This window comes from Artemia franciscana, chromosome 2 (genome assembly GCF_032884065.1).
Source record: "Artemia franciscana chromosome 2, ASM3288406v1, whole genome shotgun sequence".
NCBI classification, from domain to species: domain Eukaryota; kingdom Metazoa; phylum Arthropoda; class Branchiopoda; order Anostraca; family Artemiidae; genus Artemia; species Artemia franciscana.
Window position 1 is genome coordinate 28,982,134 of NC_088864.1, and position 21,968 is coordinate 29,004,101.

The 21,968-nt window shown below is 35.0% G+C and overlaps 2 protein-coding genes across 2 annotated transcripts in view; one reads left to right on the forward strand and one right to left on the reverse strand.

The window, feature by feature from the left end:
- Positions 1-3,384, reverse strand: part of LOC136039846 (uncharacterized) — a 36,437-nt gene extending 33,053 nt beyond the window's left edge. Inside the window, exon 1 of the mRNA XM_065723784.1 lies at positions 3,191-3,384. The gene's annotated coding sequence lies outside the window, so the exon portion shown is untranslated. The remainder of the gene's footprint in view (positions 1-3,190) is intronic.
- The window catches only part of LOC136039840 (midasin-like), a gene marked incomplete in the record, with an annotated part of 305,680 nt that overhangs the window by 166,854 nt on the left and 116,858 nt on the right, over positions 1-21,968 (forward strand). The window contains 4 exon segments of the mRNA XM_065723761.1: positions 4,016-4,182; positions 6,383-6,614; positions 11,676-12,139; positions 19,959-20,250. Coding sequence (XP_065579833.1) covers positions 4,016-4,182; positions 6,383-6,614; positions 11,676-12,139; positions 19,959-20,250 — 1,155 coding nt within the window.

The following is a 21,968-nucleotide window of genomic DNA, read 5'->3' on the forward strand; positions in this document are numbered from 1 at the left end:
ATGGGTAGCCAAAAAAAAAAACATCATTGGCAATCTGTCATCCTTCGTCCGTAAAACATGTTGTTGTCAGCTCAACCTTTCTCTCTTTATACCCCTGGAAAGTGGGATAGTATTACAGTTTGTCACACCTTGTTGCTTGAAATACGGTCAGTCGAATGGGTACCAAAATCCATCTTTATAAAATTCTTGTGGAAAACAGAAAAAAATCCTCCGTGTTCTGAAGCGTCCACATCTCAGAGCCATGCTTTACAACTATCATCACTGTAGCTTCCAATACTCTAATCTTGGTTTCCAGGTTCATCTTTTTATTTTTTCAAACTTTTTTCAACTCTGGAAAAACACATTGGTCTTGGTATTCTGCGATCGATCTTCTCGTTACCCAACCTTCCTTTATTTCTAGTCGAGCCGACTTAGTCTTAATAAATATTAACTTTCCAACCTGTTCTTGCACCATAACTCTCAAAACCTCCAAAAAGTCATTCATTTTTCTTAAATTATCTGCATAATTTATGTTTAGGAGTGTTTTATCTACCCGTTTAATTCCCTGTTCTCCCATGATCTTTGCTGTGTTTCTTAGCACAGTGTTACTTAAAATAATCTGTATAAATAGGATAGAACACAACCCCTCTTAACTCCTGTTTCAATATTAAACCAGCTTCTAACCTTATTTTCTACCTTGACTGCAACAATTTTTTTCTCGTACATAGCACGAATCACATTATTGTATTTATCTGGTATATCCTACAAGTATAGAACCCTCACTGAATCTCTCCTACTGGCCAAATCAAATGTATGTTCGTAATCTATAAAACTTAGAAACTAAAGGAGTGTAATAATTGAGGCACTTCTCAATTATTAATGTAAGGGTTTGAATTTCTGAGCTTTTTCACCACTGGTTATTTTTTAAACATCCAGAGCCAAAAGATGGAGGCTACGTATTTCACATATGGTGATCAGCTTTCTTCATTGTCGGTATTTGAAAATATTTTAATTGATTAATTATAAGTATGAGATTGCAGTGACAATATGAGCGTCCTGAAATAAAACAGTATATCGATAAATGGCTAGCAATGTCCTCCAAAGCTTGTATCAAAGCATTTGTAAATTTATTGGTTACATACCTTTAGCCAATATTAAAATATAGGCAATGTAAAAAAAAAACGAACATGCTCTCAACTTATTAGAACACAATTTTCCACGAGAAGTAAAGAGTGAACTTAAAACGAGTAAAAGTTACCTTATAAAAGCTATCAAACTTAAAACCAATATAAATTACCATGAATTAAAAAATAAAACGGCCATAAAGTAACACAAATAAGTGTGTGTGTTTTTTTGTCGCCTCTCTTCAACCCTCCGAAAGCCTCGAAAAAATTAATTTTTTTTCTCCTTTCAAAAATAGTAAATTATCATATTTAATTAAATGCTGGATCATATTTAATAAAGAACAAACATTCAGAATCCACCTCAAACAAGCAAATTACATGGAAAGTAAATCTTCAATACCAATTATCTCGTTATAATCATTTTAGTTTTCCTTTTACGAGCAGGTACCTAAAGACAGGTATCAAAAGCAGGTACCTTTCATCGTCTAGACCTTTAGTTTAACAAATACAATTTTTTTTTAACAAACTTAAAGAAAATTTGCGTTTATAATTGTTGCTAAAACTTGGTTCTTATTATCCATTAAAATTTGCGTAAAGCCCAGCTACCCCCTTATGTCAGTTCATAATTTTTAATTACTCAGTGTACTTGTCATGTGTATCAATTAATCGAAAACAGACTTTTCGTCCCGTCTTCGCATATTTATGCAAAATGTATGCCTCTCGCATAATTTGAAACGTTGTGAATCTTGGAAGGAAATGTGAAAATGCTCCTATTTATTGCTACTGTATTTAATGTACTTTTTCGCTTGAGATCAAAGGTAAATATTTTCAGCTTTAACACAGATGCCTTGTAATCCAAATAAATGTCTTGTCTTCTAAACGCATGTACCATTGAATGTGGAAATTTAATTCGTATCACCTGTATGAAAATCTCATTGGATCCAATTGGAACCGGGCTGGTAAAACCCAAATTGAAAATCGTATTGGTTGTTCTCAAACTCATATGCCAAATTCACTTCTAGAGGATGCTTTCAAGGTCCCTTTCTGGATCAAAATATTATAAATTATCAAGTATAAGCTCAATTTGATCGCGAAATTATGAACAAAAAAAGATCTGACTGCAATTTTTATTTAACTATTATTAAGATAAATTTACTGAAATTGACAGATCTAAATGCTTACTGAATACTATATATTTTTTCTCTTTTTTTTTTTTACTGATTGAAAGTTCCTTGCTAAAACTATTAAAAGTTCCGTGCTTAAAACCGTATGCTCCAGGGCATTAATAAACAGCTCCCAGTTCTTAATCTCGAAAAATTGGCCTTTAGAGTATCATAAGTAACTAGTTGGAGAGATGTGACGAAACTGCATGCCTTTTTTAATTTTCTGTTGTGCTACAAAACTTAAGCCTTCGTCAAACATGTGGCTACTAATGACACAACGAAGAAATATATTTATGTTTTGGTATATTGGACATAATTTTGCCACAATGATCGTTGCAACAGAGGCTTTTTTAACGCAGTAAAATGATAATAAAATGATTGTGTTTAATTAACTGGAACAAACACTTCTTATTCCAGTTAACTTGACTCAGAATTGGAGATGATATGAACGAGCTTCCATCTGCCATTTTGGCCTTAAAATTATTTTAATATTAATTTATTAATCTAATTTGCTTTAATTTTTTTAATCTAATTTATTTCTTCAGTTCATTAATTTTGATTTTTTTTTTCATTTTTTAGAGACAAACATCTACGGTATCACTTCTTTTTAAGACAAAATGACAAATTAAAAAAATCGTATTTTAATCTAATAGATTGAATCTATCAGTTGATACTCTTGTAAACCATATTCTTCAGCTAGTAGCTGTTGGATTTGCATACACTGTATAATTGGTGCTTTGCCCGTTCCGTTAAATCACTCTTATTAATTCTATTTTGTGTATCATGGGATTTATACATTGTCTGTGATAAATGTGGTTTTTATGTTCTTGACTTGGGTTTTTTTTTGGGGGGGGGGGGGGAGATTCAAGACACTGGAAATTATGTGTGAAATTATGTCGAAATTCATGAAAAAAATCTGCTTACCTGAAGCAACTTTGCAAAGATCAATTTCTGCTTTATCCCCTTCATTTTTAGTTAGACATATTTTTAACACAGCAGTCGATAATGCAGGTTTTGAGTTAATATTGTTTCATGCATACTCACTTGCGATAACTATTTTTTTTTTTACCAAACCTTTAATGCTAAACTTTATATGATGTGTTTTGTTTGTGTTAAAGAAAAAAACACATGTCATCGTGACTCGGGGATTACCAACTGCCTGATTCAAAACGCTTATTATTTAATGGTTCTCATTCAAAGTGTTTTGGCCCTCTGATTTCATAACGTGTTGCCATATTTATTTGATGCCAATCAGGGTTAGTATCCCCCTTTGAATCGATTAATGGAAGTCCCTGAAACTACTAGATATCCCTTTTTTGATTTATTTAAAAGATATTATTTACAGGTAATTCTCCTTCTAACCTTGTGATTTTAGGTTTCATAATACATTATTCGTCATCCACCTAGACCATACAATGAATAGTTTTTTTTAGAGCATAGCATGACTACATTAATATATTTTGGTTTCCCCTCGTTCATAAGAGAGAATGCGTTATGAAATGGGAGAACCAAAGCCTTTGCGTTTATTGCTTGTTTATGTGATAAACGTAAACGTGGCTTTTCTTTTCATTTTATGGTTCTGTTGAAACATTTTTTACGTTTAGAGCTAGCTACGTAGAATGAGGTGTAGACACTCATTGATTTATTCTCCCTCCTAGACCGTAGCTATATTTTGTAGCAAAATGTGAGGTGTCATTAATCCCTCCTTTCATTTTTATCTTCTCTGTAGCATACTTTATTTACTTTCAGTGCAATGAGAAACAGAGGTGTGGAAATATATATGCTCGGTCCTCAAGAAGAGAATCCGTATACTGAAGTTGAGATAAGAGCTCTTCTAAATGAAAGAGGGGTTAAGAATGGTGTTGCTCAACGATTGTTAATTGACTTTCATACAACAGTCAAGGAAATTGCCTCAGGTATTTTTTATACTGAGCTTTATTCGTGTATTTTATGAAGATAAACATACAAATCTGAAGTTCAAAGACTTTTAAAAAATTCGTTGGTTTTACTTTTTTTTTTGTACGTACAATCAATGTTGACAATCGACCTGAGAGTGAAATTATCCCATTTCATAAGAAACCAAGATTTTGGAAATCCTCTGGTATTTTTCATGATTTTTGCATAATTGTAAACGTGCATACGGTTTTGCATCATTTTCTCTGCTCTTTCTATGTAGAGAACCTTTAAAACCCTCTGCTGATTAGCAGCATAGAATTTTGATTTATCCTAATCAACACATCAGCCCTTTTCTGGAGTGCAGAATTATCCTACGAGCGAAATTATCCCATCCCACATGACTGTTTTCACAATCATTAACCACCAAAAGAAGTAAAAATAAAATAAAATAAACTGATACATTTTGACTAAATGGACTATGGAGGTTCAAAAATGAATGTTCAAAATATTAAGATGTGTTTTTTTCGTAACGGATTTTCAAGCAGAAGGAAAATTTCGTACTCAGGTCACAATATACTATACGAAGCTTCAACAGTGTTCAAAAAGAGAGACATTGTTAGGCAGTGTTATCTGATTATTCTTCTATTTGGATGCTCACTGTAATTCTACTCTGAGCATCGTTAGACTTTTTTTCTAGAAAAAAATTGGCAAGCAAGTGTGTGAGAGAGAGGGTCCAATTATTCAAATTCTTGTAAACGGCGTATGTTATATGGTTCATTAGGCTCCGTTCTTATTATGTTTTATGGGATATAGGCTCAGTTGGGGAAGTAGCTGGAGATATTGAATTTCCATTCATATCTTTTCCTTCGTTTTTTGTGTATTTGTCGCTTTTTTGGAAATTGCAACCTTTTTCTAGTTACTCACCACAAACATTAGGATGGTTTCACAGGTCTTTTAACAGCTGTTAAGCATCGACATATGTTAGGCTTTTTTTTTATTCTTATATGGCTGTTACCGTTACTGTCCGAAATTCGTGAATGTCGACGTTCACCGGTGAATGTCCGAAATACCTTTTTTTTTCTTGGGTTTAGTCAGCGTTGCCACTCAACTTTTTCAGTTTAATGCAAGGTTTGATGATGACAGGTTTTGTTAGATTAGGTTTGGTTAGCTTGAGTTTTTAATCCATTTCCAACATTTATAACTAAATTTAACCTAATCTAACCTAAACTAACATAAACTAGCCCAACCTAACTTCAGCTTTTACCATCATAACTTGCATTAGACTGAAAAAGCTGACTCGCAAAGATAATTGAATCCAAGCAGAGAAAAGGGAATTTTGGACATTCACTGGCGAATGTTGACATTAATCAGATTTCGAATTTTCACGGTAACATGGCTATCTAAAATAAAATTTGTCTACCTGTTTCTTGCTGATACTACTTGACTGAATAGTAGCATTCTGAACTCACCTCATATCCCTGTCAATTCCAAGCTATTCATTATATTCTTTTTGATCTATGCTACTGACAATTACATAATTAACGACCGTGTCTCGTCGACTTGTACTATTGAATCAGCCTGGTTGAGTGCATGACACGCTGGACTAACAATCCTACATCTTTGGGACGGGGCCTCGTGTAGAACCTCGAGGTGGGGGCCAGTGTTGTGACTCTGCAAGCTCAGTCGCCGTTAGTCTGGGGAACTTACGGCTAAACGAATTCCCACGAACCATCTGAATTCCAGATGCTGGATGAAGCAGAAAGGTACCATTCTGTTACAGGTGTAAGTAAGTAGTCGACTTCAACTCCTAGATAAAGCCGTGTCTAGGGGAGGCACTCCCCCCCCTTCCCCTACGAAATGTCCGACTTGTAAAAACGTAACAAAAATGCATATAAAAAAATTTGGATACGTTTTTTAAAGTGTTTTTTTTTTGTAAACTGCCCCCCCCCCACCCCCCCCCCCCTCTCGAAGAAAAATCCTGGATACGCCCTTGCTCCCGGATGACTGTGATATGCTCAAGGCTGGAACAGAGTCATAAAGGCTGAGTGATTCAGATCGTTTGTTGATCTCCTTGGTATGTGATGAGTCGGCAAGTTTCTTCTGACTCGTTTTGAAACACAGAAAAAGGATGCATCTGTAATTGTAAAAAAGAAAACTTTCAAGATTTCTTTTAATTTTCTTTCTTTTTATCAAACTTTTTAATTTATTTCATTTTTCCAGAATTTGAGAAACCCACGGTTATCAGTATTCTAGAATCGGCTTGTCTTGTGAGTCAAATTAGTCGACTTAGAAATTTCGCCGAATCTTTGCGGTTAGCATGTTTGGATGTGTACGTCCGCCCTCAGAGAAATTTGCTTACGAAAAAGAAAATGAAAGACGCTTTAGATATCGCCTACCAGTCCTGGACTAAGACTAATTTTAATGAAACTGGTCTTTATGATATAATTGGAAGGTAAAGTAAATTTTCTCTTTTTATCAACTGATATAGCACTTGAAGTATGATTATTTTTTTTTAGATTAATTCTTGTTGTGTCTGTTGCTCGAGTAAAAGCGATTTGATTCACAGTTTCTGACTTAATTAAAAGAATAATTATGTACTTAAAGTTATTCTGTGACTATGATAGATTAAGTTAGATTTTGACCAAGATAATTTGTTAAACCGCATTGGCCTGCCATAATACAGGGTGTCCGCTAAGTCTGGATACATACGAATCCAAAAAATTTACTGGAACTCTAAAAACGGAGTTTTAATATCAGTAGATACATCAAAATAATCAGCTTATCATGCTGATTCCAAATATATAAGATTTAGATATTTTCATCAAGTTTAGTGTTACCCATCAAAAGTTACGAGCCTGAGAAAATTTGCCTATTTTTTGAAATTGAGGGAAAACACCCCCAAAGCCCAAGTAATCTTAATAAAACTCACGCCGTCATATTCAACATACCAGCGACCCTTATGTAGAAGTTTCTAGATCCTTTGTACAAAAATATCAAATAACATATAAAAATTTGTATGTATCCAGACTCTGTGGAGACCCTGTATGAAGAAGAAACGATCAAAATGGGGGTCCTTAAGTTTAAACGAAAATACTGAAAAAAAACACACAAATTGAATATTTCGAAAGGACATCCGGCTCTCTTCTTCAGCGAGAACACAAAAATATATTTCAGAAAAATTCCAGAAAAGACAAAGAAAAAACCAATAGCAAACGCGAAAATTCAATGTAAAAAAAAAACAAAAAACAAACAAACTAATAAAAACAAGTGAGAACAAACAAAATTAAAAGATGCATAAAAATCAATGAAAGTCAAAATTAGAAGAATTAAAACTAAATACCTAACAGGCATAAATTGAATCATTCACCAATATCCGTGATTTGCACAAAATCCAAAAATTTGAACTGCCATTAACGGATACTAGCTAGTATTTGACCAAAATACTAATTTCTTCTTTAGATTTTGACCAAAAGGGAAGGATGCTCGAACCTTTTCTTTTGGTGATTTTAACGATTTTATCGTTGACTCGAGATATTATTTTGTCACGTTTGGATTGGTTTATTTTTTCATGAATTGTAAACTTAGGGTGTACCTTGATGTCTTTTCTTTTTTAGTCCTTATTTTACTTCTTGTATTACGTATAACTTCGTATTTCAACACATTAACAATTTTTTGCCATAAAAACTTGACACTATTTTTGGTTAAAATGCTAGAAAATATATATTGTGTCAATAGAAAATGAATGAATGAATGAATGTACTATATTACCCGTAAAAGTATAAAAAACACAAAATACGGGTAATCATCACTGGAAGACCGAATCCGAGAAGACACATCAATTAAACCAAATCGAGCAATTATTTTTTTTTTTATTTCGGTGCCATCTACGAAGCCGGAGGAGGAATTTGCAATATCTGAAATAAGCCGTACGTAGTGTATGTCGATCTTTCTTACGAAACAGATGAGCCATGCCTGATAAAACAAAAACACAGGGGGCAATAGGCATTATAAATCATGCACTAACCGTTGCGGTTGTAATGGCTTTTGTTTGGGGATATTTTTCCGTAAGTGACGCGTAGGCTTTTCACGGCTTAATTCACTAGAGATAGTGGAAAGTGTTGGGTCGAAACACAGACCAAGCCAACTAACTAAAGAAGAACATGGTGGAACTGCAGGACCGCATAAGGGCTATTAAAACAAATAAACTCGCATTTAGACGCATTAACTGACAGTCCAATCTTAGATAGTTCATTGGTTAATATAGTAAAATTAGAAAGCAATCCACAGCGAGTCCGGGCAACAAGAAGAACGTCATCTGCATATGCAATATAAGACAAACCAATATTACCATAAAAAACAGAACTTCTAAGGGGACGCAGGCACGATGCAAGCACGCATTTAAATATACTAGGAGACAATACGGCACCTTGCCGAACTCCCTTATTAATTTTTACCGGGTCAGATATTTGGCCATTCCAGGTAACTTGAATTTTAAACTTTGAATACCAAGAAGACAATAAACTTAGTACGGAAGGATTAACACCTGAAGACGCAAGGGAAAAGAGCCTGAGAGTGCACAATATTGTCGAAAACTCCAGAAATATCAACTGTAAGACAGTATAAAGACATTTTAGTTTTTACGGCATCTTTTATGAGTCGGCTTAAAACATGTGCACGGGAGCAACCGAAACTTTTCCAAAAACCAAATTGAAAAGGCGTAAAATCACAATTCGACTCAATTTCTGGTAGTAACAAATGTTCAAGCAACATACTTAAAAAACACGATACTGTAATGGGACGATAATTTACACATGACGTGGGGTCCTTGCCTCGCTTTTGAATAGACGTTACACGGCCCCAAAGGAAACTATCAGAAACAAGCGACTGTGCTAAGCAAGACTGGAAAAATATTTATAGACGGTTAAGTAGAACAGGACAATCATAAGCAAAAAATCGGTAAGAAAGGCCGTCGCCATCAAGGCTATTTGACCGCTTAATTTTTCTTAAAGCCCGCCGAATTTCAGATAGTGCTACAGGCTGGACGTGAGCCTGCAGGAGATGGTATGGTAAAAGCGGTTTAAGCAACTTATAATAAAAAGACTGAAGACAACTATTCAATACACCGAACACACGCTTATAATGATCAACAAAATTAGCAAGCTGGAGACAAGATAGGGTAGATGGGGAACATTTCTCACTATTAATAACCTTATTCCAGGAGGCCTTATCGGTGGGGCCTGGCCATGCATTCAAGCGTGCTCTCTTCAAACTGGCCTTATATTGAGTTTACACTTTTGTTTCACAGACAAAATAGCTCCGGACGAAATATCTATCTCAGAAAAAAGAATTGAGGCTTGCTCATAAATATAATTTAATAATTGACACTCAAGCCTTTGCCTCTAATATTTCTTTGTTTGCCCCTCTTGACTTTGTTTTGCGCTCACTTGTGTTAAATATAACAGCATAATCTTTATTGCATCTAAGTGTTCCTTGTTTCCCTACAGCCTTAATTTAAAATGTACGCGATTCTTCTAACATAGACATCAACTTCAGCCATAAATCGTTTTTTTTGTGTATCAGTGTAATTGGGGAACCATTCTTAGTTTTCAGATTCTTTATCGTCTTTTACTTGCATTTGTGTATATTTTTTTTTTACATTTTACGATCTCTGGTATAATTCAATATGAGTCGAAACAACTGTATCAAATGCCAAAATCGTTGCTTATAAACAAGTATTCTTTTTAAGCAAAAAAAAATCTATTCTTTATTCCTATCATGTCTGTCACAGTTGAGAGTAGCGGGCAGACAATGAACTTTACCCAATTGTAAACGAAATTAGTAAATGACAAAAGAATTCGAAATACAAAGCAAGAGAACATAACGAGGATATTTGTGATGACAGTGAATAATACAATAATAATAATAATAATAATTTATTTATAACCCACAAAATACATAAAACTGTGGAGTAAACACGCACAAAAGAGTAGTTCAATCCATTCAAATATTTCGGCTATATAGTCAACAGCCGCCATCAGTGAAATTCAATATAAAACAAATAAAAGAAAACTTATCCAAAAAATTCCGTCGATAAAACAAATTTTTTGAAATAAAATCATAAAATAAATATTTGTTAAAAGAGTTTAGGCTTCCTCAAAGGTGAGGAAGCCTAAAGGCGACGAAGATGAAGTATGTATGACGGAAAGGCAGTGTTGTCTTTGTCATTATAGATATCGCAAATATTAGAAATAAAAATAAAATATCGGTGACTTACATTTGTTCTTTAGAGATTTAAGCCTCCGCTTTTCAATATTTTCTGTAGTAAAGTTATTCTTTCTGCACTGAAATACTTCTGACTGCACTGATTAATGGATAAACTAAATCGTTTATACTCTGTTGCTTTCCCTCATTGTTATCTTAAGTAATCAGTTGGTTTGACTAGTGCATTGGTTTAGAATTCTTATGAATTTATGTACGCTCAAGCTGAAAATATTTTTCTCTCCGAAACAATAATTTCATTGGAAATTTCATTACAACCAAAAGAGAGACTATATTATATATTTTTTAATTCATCTTTGTGTAATTTTTGAGCCTTATAAGTAGAAAACAGCTGTATTCACGAAGCTCAATCATTTTCCGAGCTTACGAAAAGCTATTGCTCGGAAGGGGAAAGGGACAGAGCTATGAAGTTAATAAAACACCATTCATGCTTAATTTTTTTTTTACCTAAGTCAATAAGAACGCGATTTTTTTACAAGCCACTCTGGCAAATAATCTATCAAATTTATCTTATTTAATCCATTCGATCATAAAAAAAAAAAAAAAAAAAAAAAAAAAAAAAAAAAAAAAAATGTACTGCTGAATTTTTGATGGTTGAAGAAAACTGATTACCTTCCCATTTGGTTCCCTGGTCGACGGCATTAAAAGGATAAAAAAAAAAGAAAAAAAAGGCAAGAGAAGTGTCATGATTTAAATACTGCTTGAATTTGTGGTTTTCATATTTTGTATTCGTATTCTTTAGGAACGGAGCTGTATTTCATTCTTATTGAACGCAGACCGTCATACGAATGATTTCTGCCTGATTTACTTCTTTCTTACATTGAAGGTTGTAAATTGGCCACCTAATCTATCCTAATTGTGACACTAACAACAACAACAACAAAAAAGACAAAAATAAGCAAAACTTGGAATGAAAACAAAGGTTTTTATGATTTTATTCAGACTCTGAGATATTTCTTACGAATATCAGTAAAATGTTAGTACCTAGTAAATAACTGCCTGACTGGCTGTTGTTTCATCTAGTATATATTTCGGATCCTCAGACCGTAAGTCCTGTTGCCCAAGTGAAAATATTGAAAACAGTTTATCACTAGGAATTATAATTTGCTTGTACTTCTAATTATGTTTTTCTTCATTTCCTAATAATAATTTTTGTGGTTTTAGTTTCCAAACTTTCATTTTTTTTTTTTACATTTATAATTTATTTACCTTAACTGTTTGATTTTCTTTTTAGCAATTATATTTTGAGTGGAAATACTGAAGGAAAAACTACTGAACTGTCCCGAGTTTTGCAAGATTCGACTATTCTTCAGCTGTTGACAACCGTCGATAGTGTTTTTGGCTTCGACTTGAGAACATTATCCCAATTCAAAGAATTTGCTCTTTGTCATTTTTTTCACGAGGCCACTTATTCTGATATTCAGCTGAGATTCGACTATGTTGCAAAGTTTGCGGATATTTATCACCCTCTTACAATGCATCTTATTGGTTATTTTGAATCACTGGGAGAATCGGGAGACATTCCTCTCGATAGCAGATTGAAGTCTCCGCTTGAAAGACATATAAAGCCTGAGGTTGGACAGTCCAATAGACTCTTTTTATGGCTTCAATTTTCGGCCTTGAAATGGAGACAAGAGCTTCGCCTAAGCAATGAAAAAGAAAAGAATCTCTATGCTCTGATAACTGCAATTAATGAAGGTACTCTATCAAGTTTCGTTTTTTCTATCAACTTTTCTGGGGATTATCTAACCTTCTGTTCTTTCTTTTTTAATTCTTCTATTTGTGTGAAATTGAAGCCTAAATTTTTTTTTTATGGTTTGTCCTCTCTGATCTAATTCATTTGATATTATGTGAGGCTTTATCCAAGGGTGAGATATTGAGCTTCCCCTCCAGAATATGACAAATTACAGTCAAATGTGTAAGCTTTGCCATCTAATGGCAAAAAAAAAAAGCTTCTATAGTTAAGCTATCATCAATCAAAATAGCTAGAGCTCCTTCACCCAAGGTATGTAGATCTTCTCTCCTCTTTCTTTCGATTTAAATTTTGAATAAGGACCTATTATCGTTGAGTAATTGCCCATCTCCATCTAATTATTTTTCTTTTTTTCTGGAAGAAAGCTCCTTAAAACAAATGTGCTTGGAGAAATTTAGTTGTTTATATATATATATATATATATATATATATATATATATATAAATATATATATATATATATAAGTTGTTTCTTTGTGTGTCTGTCTGTCGACTGACGTCATGTTTGTGTGTCGACTGACGTCATGTTTGTCGACTGACGTCATTATAAGGATTGAGCTGTATGTCGTCATGAAGTTGTTTGTCAACTGATGAAATTACAGACCGGGACACCGGGACACAAATGACGACCGGGACACAGGGAATATAAAAGACGACCGGGACGCTCAAAGAGAAATTACAGACTGGGACACCGGGACACAAATCACGACCGGGACACAGGGAATATAAATGACGACCGGGACACAGGGACACAACTTCAACGGAGACGTCGGGGGCACAGGGGGGATATATAAATGACGACCGGGACACAGGGAATGTTCGAAGAGAAATTACAGACTGGGACACCGGGACACAAATGACGACCGGTACAGAGGGAATATAAATGACGACCGGGACACTCAAAGAGAAAATACAGACTTGGACACCGGGACACAAATGACAACCGGGACACAGGGAATATAAATGAGCAATCGCCATCAACAAAGCTCAAGGGCAATTATTAGAATAATGAGGTATAGATCTGAATACGGATTGTTTTTCCCATGGACAATTATATGTTGCATGTTCAAGAGTCAGTAAACCTGACAATCTATTTATATGCACAGACAACGGGACAGAGAAGAATGTTGTATATTCGCAAGTTTTACGTAGTTAAAAACATATATATATATATATATATATATATATATATATATATATATATATATATATATATATATATATATATATATATATATATATATATATATATTCATGGGACACAGGGACACAACTACAATAACCTAATATAACGACTTACGCGCTCGGGGGAGCTTGGGAGGGGCGCGAAGCGCCACCCCAACAGCTAGTATATATATATATATATATATATATATATATATATATATATATATATATATATATATATATATATATATATTGAAAATAAATAAAAGCAAGTCTTCAGTGGTATCTGTAATTTTTATTTATCTACCACACTGCATTTCCATTGATTATGTAGCATTATATCTTGTATTGTGTAAAGCCATCTATAAATCAAAGCTCTGAGTAAGCCATAAGTCCTCTCTTGACTATAATAGGAATCGTTTTAGTTCTATTGCTTTCCCCGGTATGACTCTTTCTGAAAAGTAGTTTCCTTGAGAGTAATAAATGGTCAGTAGTGAAAAGGGACTGTAATCAACATTGTAAATGATTGTAATTGTGAAGGAAAATGGCATGCCGCTCCAAAACCAGCATATTAGACAGCAGCGTGTGAGGAAAGTTTCTAATGAGCTCTCTATGTTCCCTGTGATTATGACCTTCCTCAGCTGTTTATGACTATGGCCTTGCAGTTACTTATGTCATTATTATAACCTTTTGGCGAAAATTAAAATAAGACGAGGCGGGTATAAAAAGAGATGGAAAAAAATATGTTATTTAACGATAAGGATCTCGAAGTGGATGGATACTTCAACATATGTCATATTATTAGTAAAGGAAATGGATCATGTAATGATGTAAATAGTAGAAAATTTGCGTGTTATTTCGTAGTTGGATAAGGTTTGGAAGCATATGAAGATAATTCATAGAACAAAGACTAGACTGGTAGAAGCCACGGTAATGTCATTTGCTAATTATGGTTCTCTAACTTGGTGCTTTAGGATTTTTTCGTGATATATTATCTTTGAATTGTTTTAGGTACTTGGCTTAATGACTGTATATAAAACGAGGAATTGTTCGAGAAATATAGTCCGATCCGACTGTCCTGGTTTAGAATGCGAGAAAGTCTAAAATGATTAGGATATGTTTTGCGGACGGAAGAAGAAGAAGAAGATACCAAAGATGATGCTTTTTAGCAACTATGTAGGGTCAAACGAAAAGTATAAGTCGTTCTTAAATAAGTGGGAAGAGATCTGAAGAGAGTGAGGATTCCATGCTAAGGAGCAATGAGTACATCTGTAATTGAGTCGGGCGTAGGAGATGCGTTTCTGGCAGTATTTGTCTACTTTGTGGTATCTTATGAGAATTTCTTCGGGTCGGTTGTAGTAGAATTTTATATTAGACATATATTTTTGGGTCGTCTGCTGAAAAATTGTTGTCGTAGTCTACTGTGTTTTCTGTAAGAAAGTCTTAAAATTGAAGCGCAATAACACAGAACCAAAGATAACTAAGAATTAAACCAGACCATATTGAATTAGAAGCTGGGGTCTCGCTATTTTAGCCCCTTATTTAGCACATAGACCATTTGAACTGTTTTTGTAAAAATAAGTCAATCGTGCTTCATTATTAGAGAGAGAAAGATCCTGACGTTTAAAATTAGTAAATATAGTCAGCCAAAAGTAGGGATACAAAATGTTTATTCATGGGAAAAATTGTAGCTCGTTCTGAAACAATACTTTTTGAGTCATTTAGCTATAAGCTAAATAAATAAAAAAGAAAAGAGAAAGAGAGAGATTTAAATCCATTTTGAATATAGAAGGTAGGGGAATCATGTTTTCTAAATCATTCCTAGTTCATTTCAGAATAAAGAAAAACTTACATTTTATCGTAACGAAAGCTATTCAGATTAATCTTGAATCTAAAGGAAGAAAAAAGAAACCGGTGGCATGTTGGAAGTGCTGTATTAGGGGAGCAACACTTAGGTTCTCTTTTTTCTTTTTTTTTTTCTCGATGTAGGCAATTTTATTTTATTATGAGAAAGTAGTAAGGGTCTAACCACCGCGGTTATTACCAGAAGTGTGGACCTCAAGTCAGACTGGTGAAGCTATCATTATATTTTGGGAAGCTGTGCATACTTCTTGCTTAGAAACAGAGAGGATGGTTTTTGCTTGTCCTTATCCCAGTGTTTCAAGTTTTGGAGCTGAAATAGAGTTCTCTAGTCTTTGTCTGAGATGACCTCATGAAGGTTATCAGAAGTGTGGACCTCGAGTCAGACTGGGGGAGCTAGCATTATATTTTAGGAAGCTGTGCTTACTTCTTGCTTAGGGAGAGAGAGGATGGTTTTGCTTGTCCTTATCCCAGTGTTTCAAGTTTTGGAGCTGAAATAGAGTTCTCTAGTCTTTGTCTGAGATGACCTCATGAAGGTTACCAGAAGTGTGGACCTCGATTCAGACTGGGGGAGCTAGCATTATATTTTAGTAAGCTGTGCTTACTTCTTGCTTAGGGAGAGAGAGGATGGTTTTGCTTATCCTTATCCCAGTGTTTCAAGTTTTGGAGCTGAAATAGAGTTCTCTAGTCTTTGTCTGAGATGACCTCATGAAGGTTACCAGAAGTGTGGACCTCGAGTCAGACTGGGGGAGCTAGCATTATATTTTAGGAAGCTGTGCTTACTTCTTGCTTAGGGAGAGAGAGGATGGTTTTGCTTGTCCTTATCCCAGTGTTTTAAGCGTTGGAGCTGACCTCTTGAAGTTACTTCTCCAAGCTTTCGTTTCTTCAAAGCTCTGTCAAAGGAGCGACCAGGCTCAATAGTAACCGAAACACTAAAAAATGGATTTTTGATACCAATAGTTACATCAAAAGAATGGCATTTTAATGCTGATTTTAAATATATAAGTTTCATCAAGATTAGTCTTACCCATCAAAAGTTACTGATCTGATAAAGATCTGAGTTGCAAGATCCTTCTAAATATGAGATTTCATTAAGATTCGATCACTCCTTCGTAACTTAAAAATACCTCATTTTTTCGAATTAACCGTCCCTCCACTCCCCCCTACAGACGGTCGAGTCGGATAAATGACAATTTCTAATTTAATCTTGTCTGGTACTGATTTTTCTCATTTTTCACAATTAACCCTCCTCCCTACTTCTCCAAATAGAGCGGACCCGTTCCGAATATGTCAATCACGTATCTAGGATTTATTCTCATTTTTTCCACCAAGTTTCAAACCGGTCTTTTTTTCTAAATTAACCGTCTCCCCACTCCCCACAGATGATCGAATTGGGAAAATGACTATTTCTAATTTAATCTAGTCTGGTTCCTGAAACGCCTGCCAAATTTCATCGTCCAAGCTTATCTGGAAGTGCCTAAACTAGCAAAACAGGGAAAGACAGACAGACAGACTGACAGAATTTACGATCACTATATGTCACTTTGTAAATACAAAGTGCCACAAAAACTTGCTAATACCACAGAAATTTACGAAACTTTTTCTAAGACCTTTTAAGCCCTGGAAGCAAGAGATAAATTAGGGTCTAACTCGGTGTCTTCAAGTATCGCCCTGATTTACTAACAATTAGCTACAACTGAAGCCCAGCTGGAGAAAATAAGAAGTCATCTGCTGGAAAATATAACCAATCAAACAGTTCGTGGTAACAAACTGTAGTAAGGAGCGACCCGGCTCAATAGTAACCGAAACTCTAAAAAATGGATACCAATTGTTACCAATATTTGATACCAATAGTTACATCAAAAGAATGGCATTTTAATGCTGATTTTAAATATATAAGTTTCATCAAGATTAGTCTTACCCATCAAAAGTTACGAGCCTGAGAAAATTTGCTTCATTTTAGAAAATAGGGGGAAACACCCCCTAAAAGTCATACGATCTTAACGAAAATCACACCATCAGATTCAGCGTATCAGAGAACCTTATTGTAGAAGTTTCAAGCCCCTATCTACAAAAATGTGGAATTTCGCATTTTTTGCCAGAAGACAAATCACGGATGCGTGTTTATTTGTTTTTTGGGTTTTTTTTCCCAGGGGTTGATCGTATCGACTCAGTGGTCCTAGAATTTCGCGAAAGGGCCCATTCTAACGGAAATTAAAAGTTCTAGTGCCCTTTTTAAGTGACCAAAAAAATTGGAGGGCACATAGGCCCCCTCCCACGCTCTCTTTTGCCCCAAAGTCACCGGATCAAAATTCTGAGATAGCCATTTTATTCACCATAGTCGAAAAACCCAATAACTATATCTTTGGGGACGACTTACTCCCCCGCAGTCCCCGTGGGAAAGGCTGCAAATTACAAACTCTGACCTGTGTTTACATATAGTAATGGTTACTGGGAAGTGTACAGACGTTTTCAGGGGGATTTTTTTGGTTTGGGGGGATATTTGAGGGGGGAGGGTTACCGGGGAGGATCTTTCCACGGAGGAACTTCTCATGAATGAAGAGACTTTCAATGGAGGCGGCGCAGCATTTTCTAGCATTATTTAAAAAAAAAACAATGAAAAAATAAATTTGAAAAGTTTTATCTACTGAAAGTGAGAAGCAGCATTAAAACTTAAAACGGACAGAAATTATTACGCATATGAGGGGTTTACCTCCTCGTAATACCTCGCTCTTTACGCTAAAGTATTTTTAGTAATTTCAACTATTTATTCTACGGCGTTTGTGATTCAGGGGTCATTCTTAAGGAATTGGGACAAAATTATTGACGAGGGGTGAACCCCCTCATATACGCAATAAAAACATACGAATATAGAAGTTCGCTACGTAATTTAATTCGTAAGTTACGTATATTTTTTACTTATGAAAACGTTTGTAAAAAATTATATGTTATAGTTGCCTTTTTAAGTAATAAAAAAATTTGAGGGCAACTAGGCCTCCTCCCTCGCTCATTTTCCGATTAAAACTATGAAAAAGCCATTTAGCCCCAAAAAATTAATATGCAAATTTCGTTTTAATTATTTATGTGCGGAGAGCCAAGATCAAACCATGCATTAATTCAAAAATGTCCGGAAATTAAACAAAAAAAAAGTTTTTTTTTAAATGAAAGTAAGGAGCGACATTAAAACTTAAAACAAACAGAAATTACTCCGTATTTGAAAGGGGCTTTTCCTCCTGAACGCCCCGCTCTTTACGCTAAAGTTTTTTACTGTTTTAAAATGTAGAGTTAAGAAAAAGAGTCAAACTTTAGCGTAAAGAGCGGGGCGTTGAGGAACAAAAGCCCCTTTCAAATATGAAGGAATTTCTGTTCGTTTTAAGTTCTAATGTCGCTCCTTACTTTCATTAAAAAAAAAATTTTTTTTGTTTAATTCAAGTAAGGAGGCATCAGTTTCAAGTTGAAGTTTGGCTAAAATTTGAAAATGACTAAGATGTGCGACGATTTACTGATTCTATGGCTTAATTATTTTCTTATTGCCCTATAACATTTCCTGCCTCCTTCCTAGCAGAAAGGTAGTATTGTACACCTGGAATCAGGCAAGTGTTCAGTCTATATGACTTGAGAACTTGAATATCTTTGCTAAGTTTTGTTACAAATGTTGGCCTGCTGCATCTTGTTTGAACCAGAATCATGCTAGAATATTTAATCTCTATGATTGGAGGATCTAAACCCCCCCCCCAACACCCTCGTCTTTCCCGTGTACAACTTTTTATGGGAAACTCAACCATGTTCCGTCTTTTTAAAGTTGAAGACGTGAAATTATTTTTAATCTTTATGATTTGAGTCACGAGATGGATCCTTGGCTCCTTCAATATTTCCCCCCTCCTGCCTATCGTTTTGCCAGCTGTTAACAGAAACATAGACATTTATCACTTTGTTTGAAGCATGAGAGAATTGTTAGTACGCATTACTGAAGGTACAAAGAGATCTCTTGGCCCTGTTACCCCACTCACCTCACCCCTCAAATAACTTTTAAGCAGATATGCTTGTCTGGATTTATTTTTCCCTGATATGCTTGAAATTTATGGGATAGATGAAAATAATAATTTTATAAGGCATAGTTTCCATCCCCAACCCCGACTTATCAGACAATAGTAAAGTACGCAAGGTAAGTATGTAAAGTAATAGTAACATAGTAAAGTATGGTCAGACTTAGGGTCGAAGGGTTTAGTAAATGAGCTAATTCGTGTACCAATTATCCGTTTCCAAAATAGTTTTGACAAGGGAAATTTGTCTTCAGGCAAGGAGGCTCTCGACGATCAGGCAAACTAATGTAGTTTTAGCTTACACATGCCTAGGTAGGTTTTATTTTTAGTGTAAAGTAATACAGCATGAGCCCATGTACGTGGTGTATTTTAAAGTAGCAACAGGGGGGTCGACAACTAAGACGTTTAATCGATGGTAAAGAACTAAGAGCTTACTTTTGTCGGTAGAGCCGAACAAAAGCTAATACAGCACTTGACGTTACTCATTTAACGCAAATTTAGCATCGATTTCGTATTTGGCATCGATGTTGAACTTATTTCAAGTTTACTATAGCCGTTCCAATATTAAGACATTAAGACAATATTAAGACAGTTTGTTGTCGTCGTCCTCGGCTATTTTCCGTTTTTCAGGAAAGTGTCACTTAGTGTTATTGAGTCGTGTAGAAATGATGTTCGTAATATCTTTTTTTTTTTAGGCAAAATATCTGCTGAAAGCGCTCCCCATCCAATAATACCAGTCATTTCATCTTTACTATATAAAACAGATTCTGTTCTTGACAAACTACTGAGGGAAGAAACTTTCCTTCCAACAAACGAGGAATTTGCTGATATTTTAAAAGCGATTCAGTGGAGATTTCACTTCGGTGAAGTTCTTTTTGAAGAAATTACCAAGTCCATAGATGTAGTCGTTTCACGAATTGGACAATATTGGAAATGGCTGGATTCTAACTTGTTAAAAAAGTTACAAATTATGGATTCACCTCCTTTGTAAGTTGTTTTTACAGTTTGTTTGTCATTGACTTTGTATAGCAGATTGTTCAAACTATCAGACACATTGAATTCGGAACCAAAAATGTCTGTAATGCATTGGTTCCCAAACTATAGGTCGCGACACACCAGTGGGTCGTGAGTGGATATTGAGTGGGTCTCGGTCACGAGTACATATAGTTAATACTCAGATTCTGTAGTGGTGAGAAGTGGAACTTATGTGTTCTGATTCAAATGAAAAACAGGTTAAATTGTTATCAATTTGAATGAAAGACTGTTAAAATAAGAAACACGACTAATTTTTTTTATTACTTATGTTACTACACCTGCTAGCCTTTTTTTAAATTGTTTCAATGGGAAGGATGTATTGGTTTATAGTTTTTCTTCATTATAGTTTCAGCCTTAACTTCAACTTTAGTTACTCTTAATCGCAGTGAGTTTGATATATCCAATTTATTTTTATACTTAGTTCTAATGTAAACCATAGCTGAACATCTAGCCTCACATAGATATGAGCTAGTAAACACGAGGAGGACTTTCGTAGCTTCAGGAAACAGGCAAGGATTATTATCAGCAATTGAGAGCCAGAATCTCGATAACTGTTTACTTGCTTACTGGTTGATAAGTCGTCTTGAAATGGGCTACAAATCCAACTTGGCTTTTCCTACAATTAGCCATGGCTTGATGCCCACAACTATTGAATTATATTTCTCTTTTTTCATCTCTTCCCCAAAATAGTCGTCAAAATGATTTTTAACAGTGATAAATGACTGGGAATTTCATTCTGGAAGTTCATCTTAGGCTGCACTTGGTTTTCAGTAATAAAAGTTTCAAGTGTATCAAAACAATCATGCTTCCCATTATCAATGCAGCTTTTCTACGGCATAAGCTTTTTCATCAACGCTCAAATTTTTACGTGAACTGCGAATCTGTCTGATCCGTTTGAACCTTGCAAATCCAAATTAAGTTCGTTTATTTTGAAAAAATATCCGCCAAACAAGTGAGCTTGAGAATGAATTCGTTGGCCAGTAGATGTTTAATATATTCAGATTTTCCTTCTAAGTAAATTGTAACTTCATTACGGAATACCACTAATCGCGTCAGTACTTTTCCCCTAGATAACCAGCGAACTTCTTTATGCAGAAGAAGAGGTGTATCGCGGCAACCCATTTGTATTCATAGTTTTGAAATAGGCGGGCTTGTAAGGGTTTTATTTTAATTTAGTTTATAATTGTCACAGCTGTATCAACTACTTTTTCGAAATCATTGGGCAATGCTTTGGAAACCAATGCTACCCTATGAAGGCTGAAGTGTATCCACAAAGCATATGGACTTTGTTCAAGAACTCTGGTAGTCGTAATCACACCGCTATTTTTCCCGCACATCGCCCGCGCACCGTCAGTGTATATACCAGCATAGTTCTTCTACTGTAAATCTTTTTTTTTTATATATGGGAATCAATTGTATTGAAAATTACTTCAGTAGTTCCACGACTTGTTGGCTTGCAGAACAAGATGTCTTCATGTATTTCGTTCTGCTATATATAACGCACAAAACCAAGCAACTGAGATAGGCCTTGCACGTTGGTAAACTTATCTAGTTGTAGAGTATAATATTTACTACCTCTGTTCTCTAAAAAAGTAAAAAGGTGGGTCCAAAGAATGGGATTTTTTTTTTTAAATGGGGTGGAGCCCAGTCAACTTTGGCAACCGCTGCTA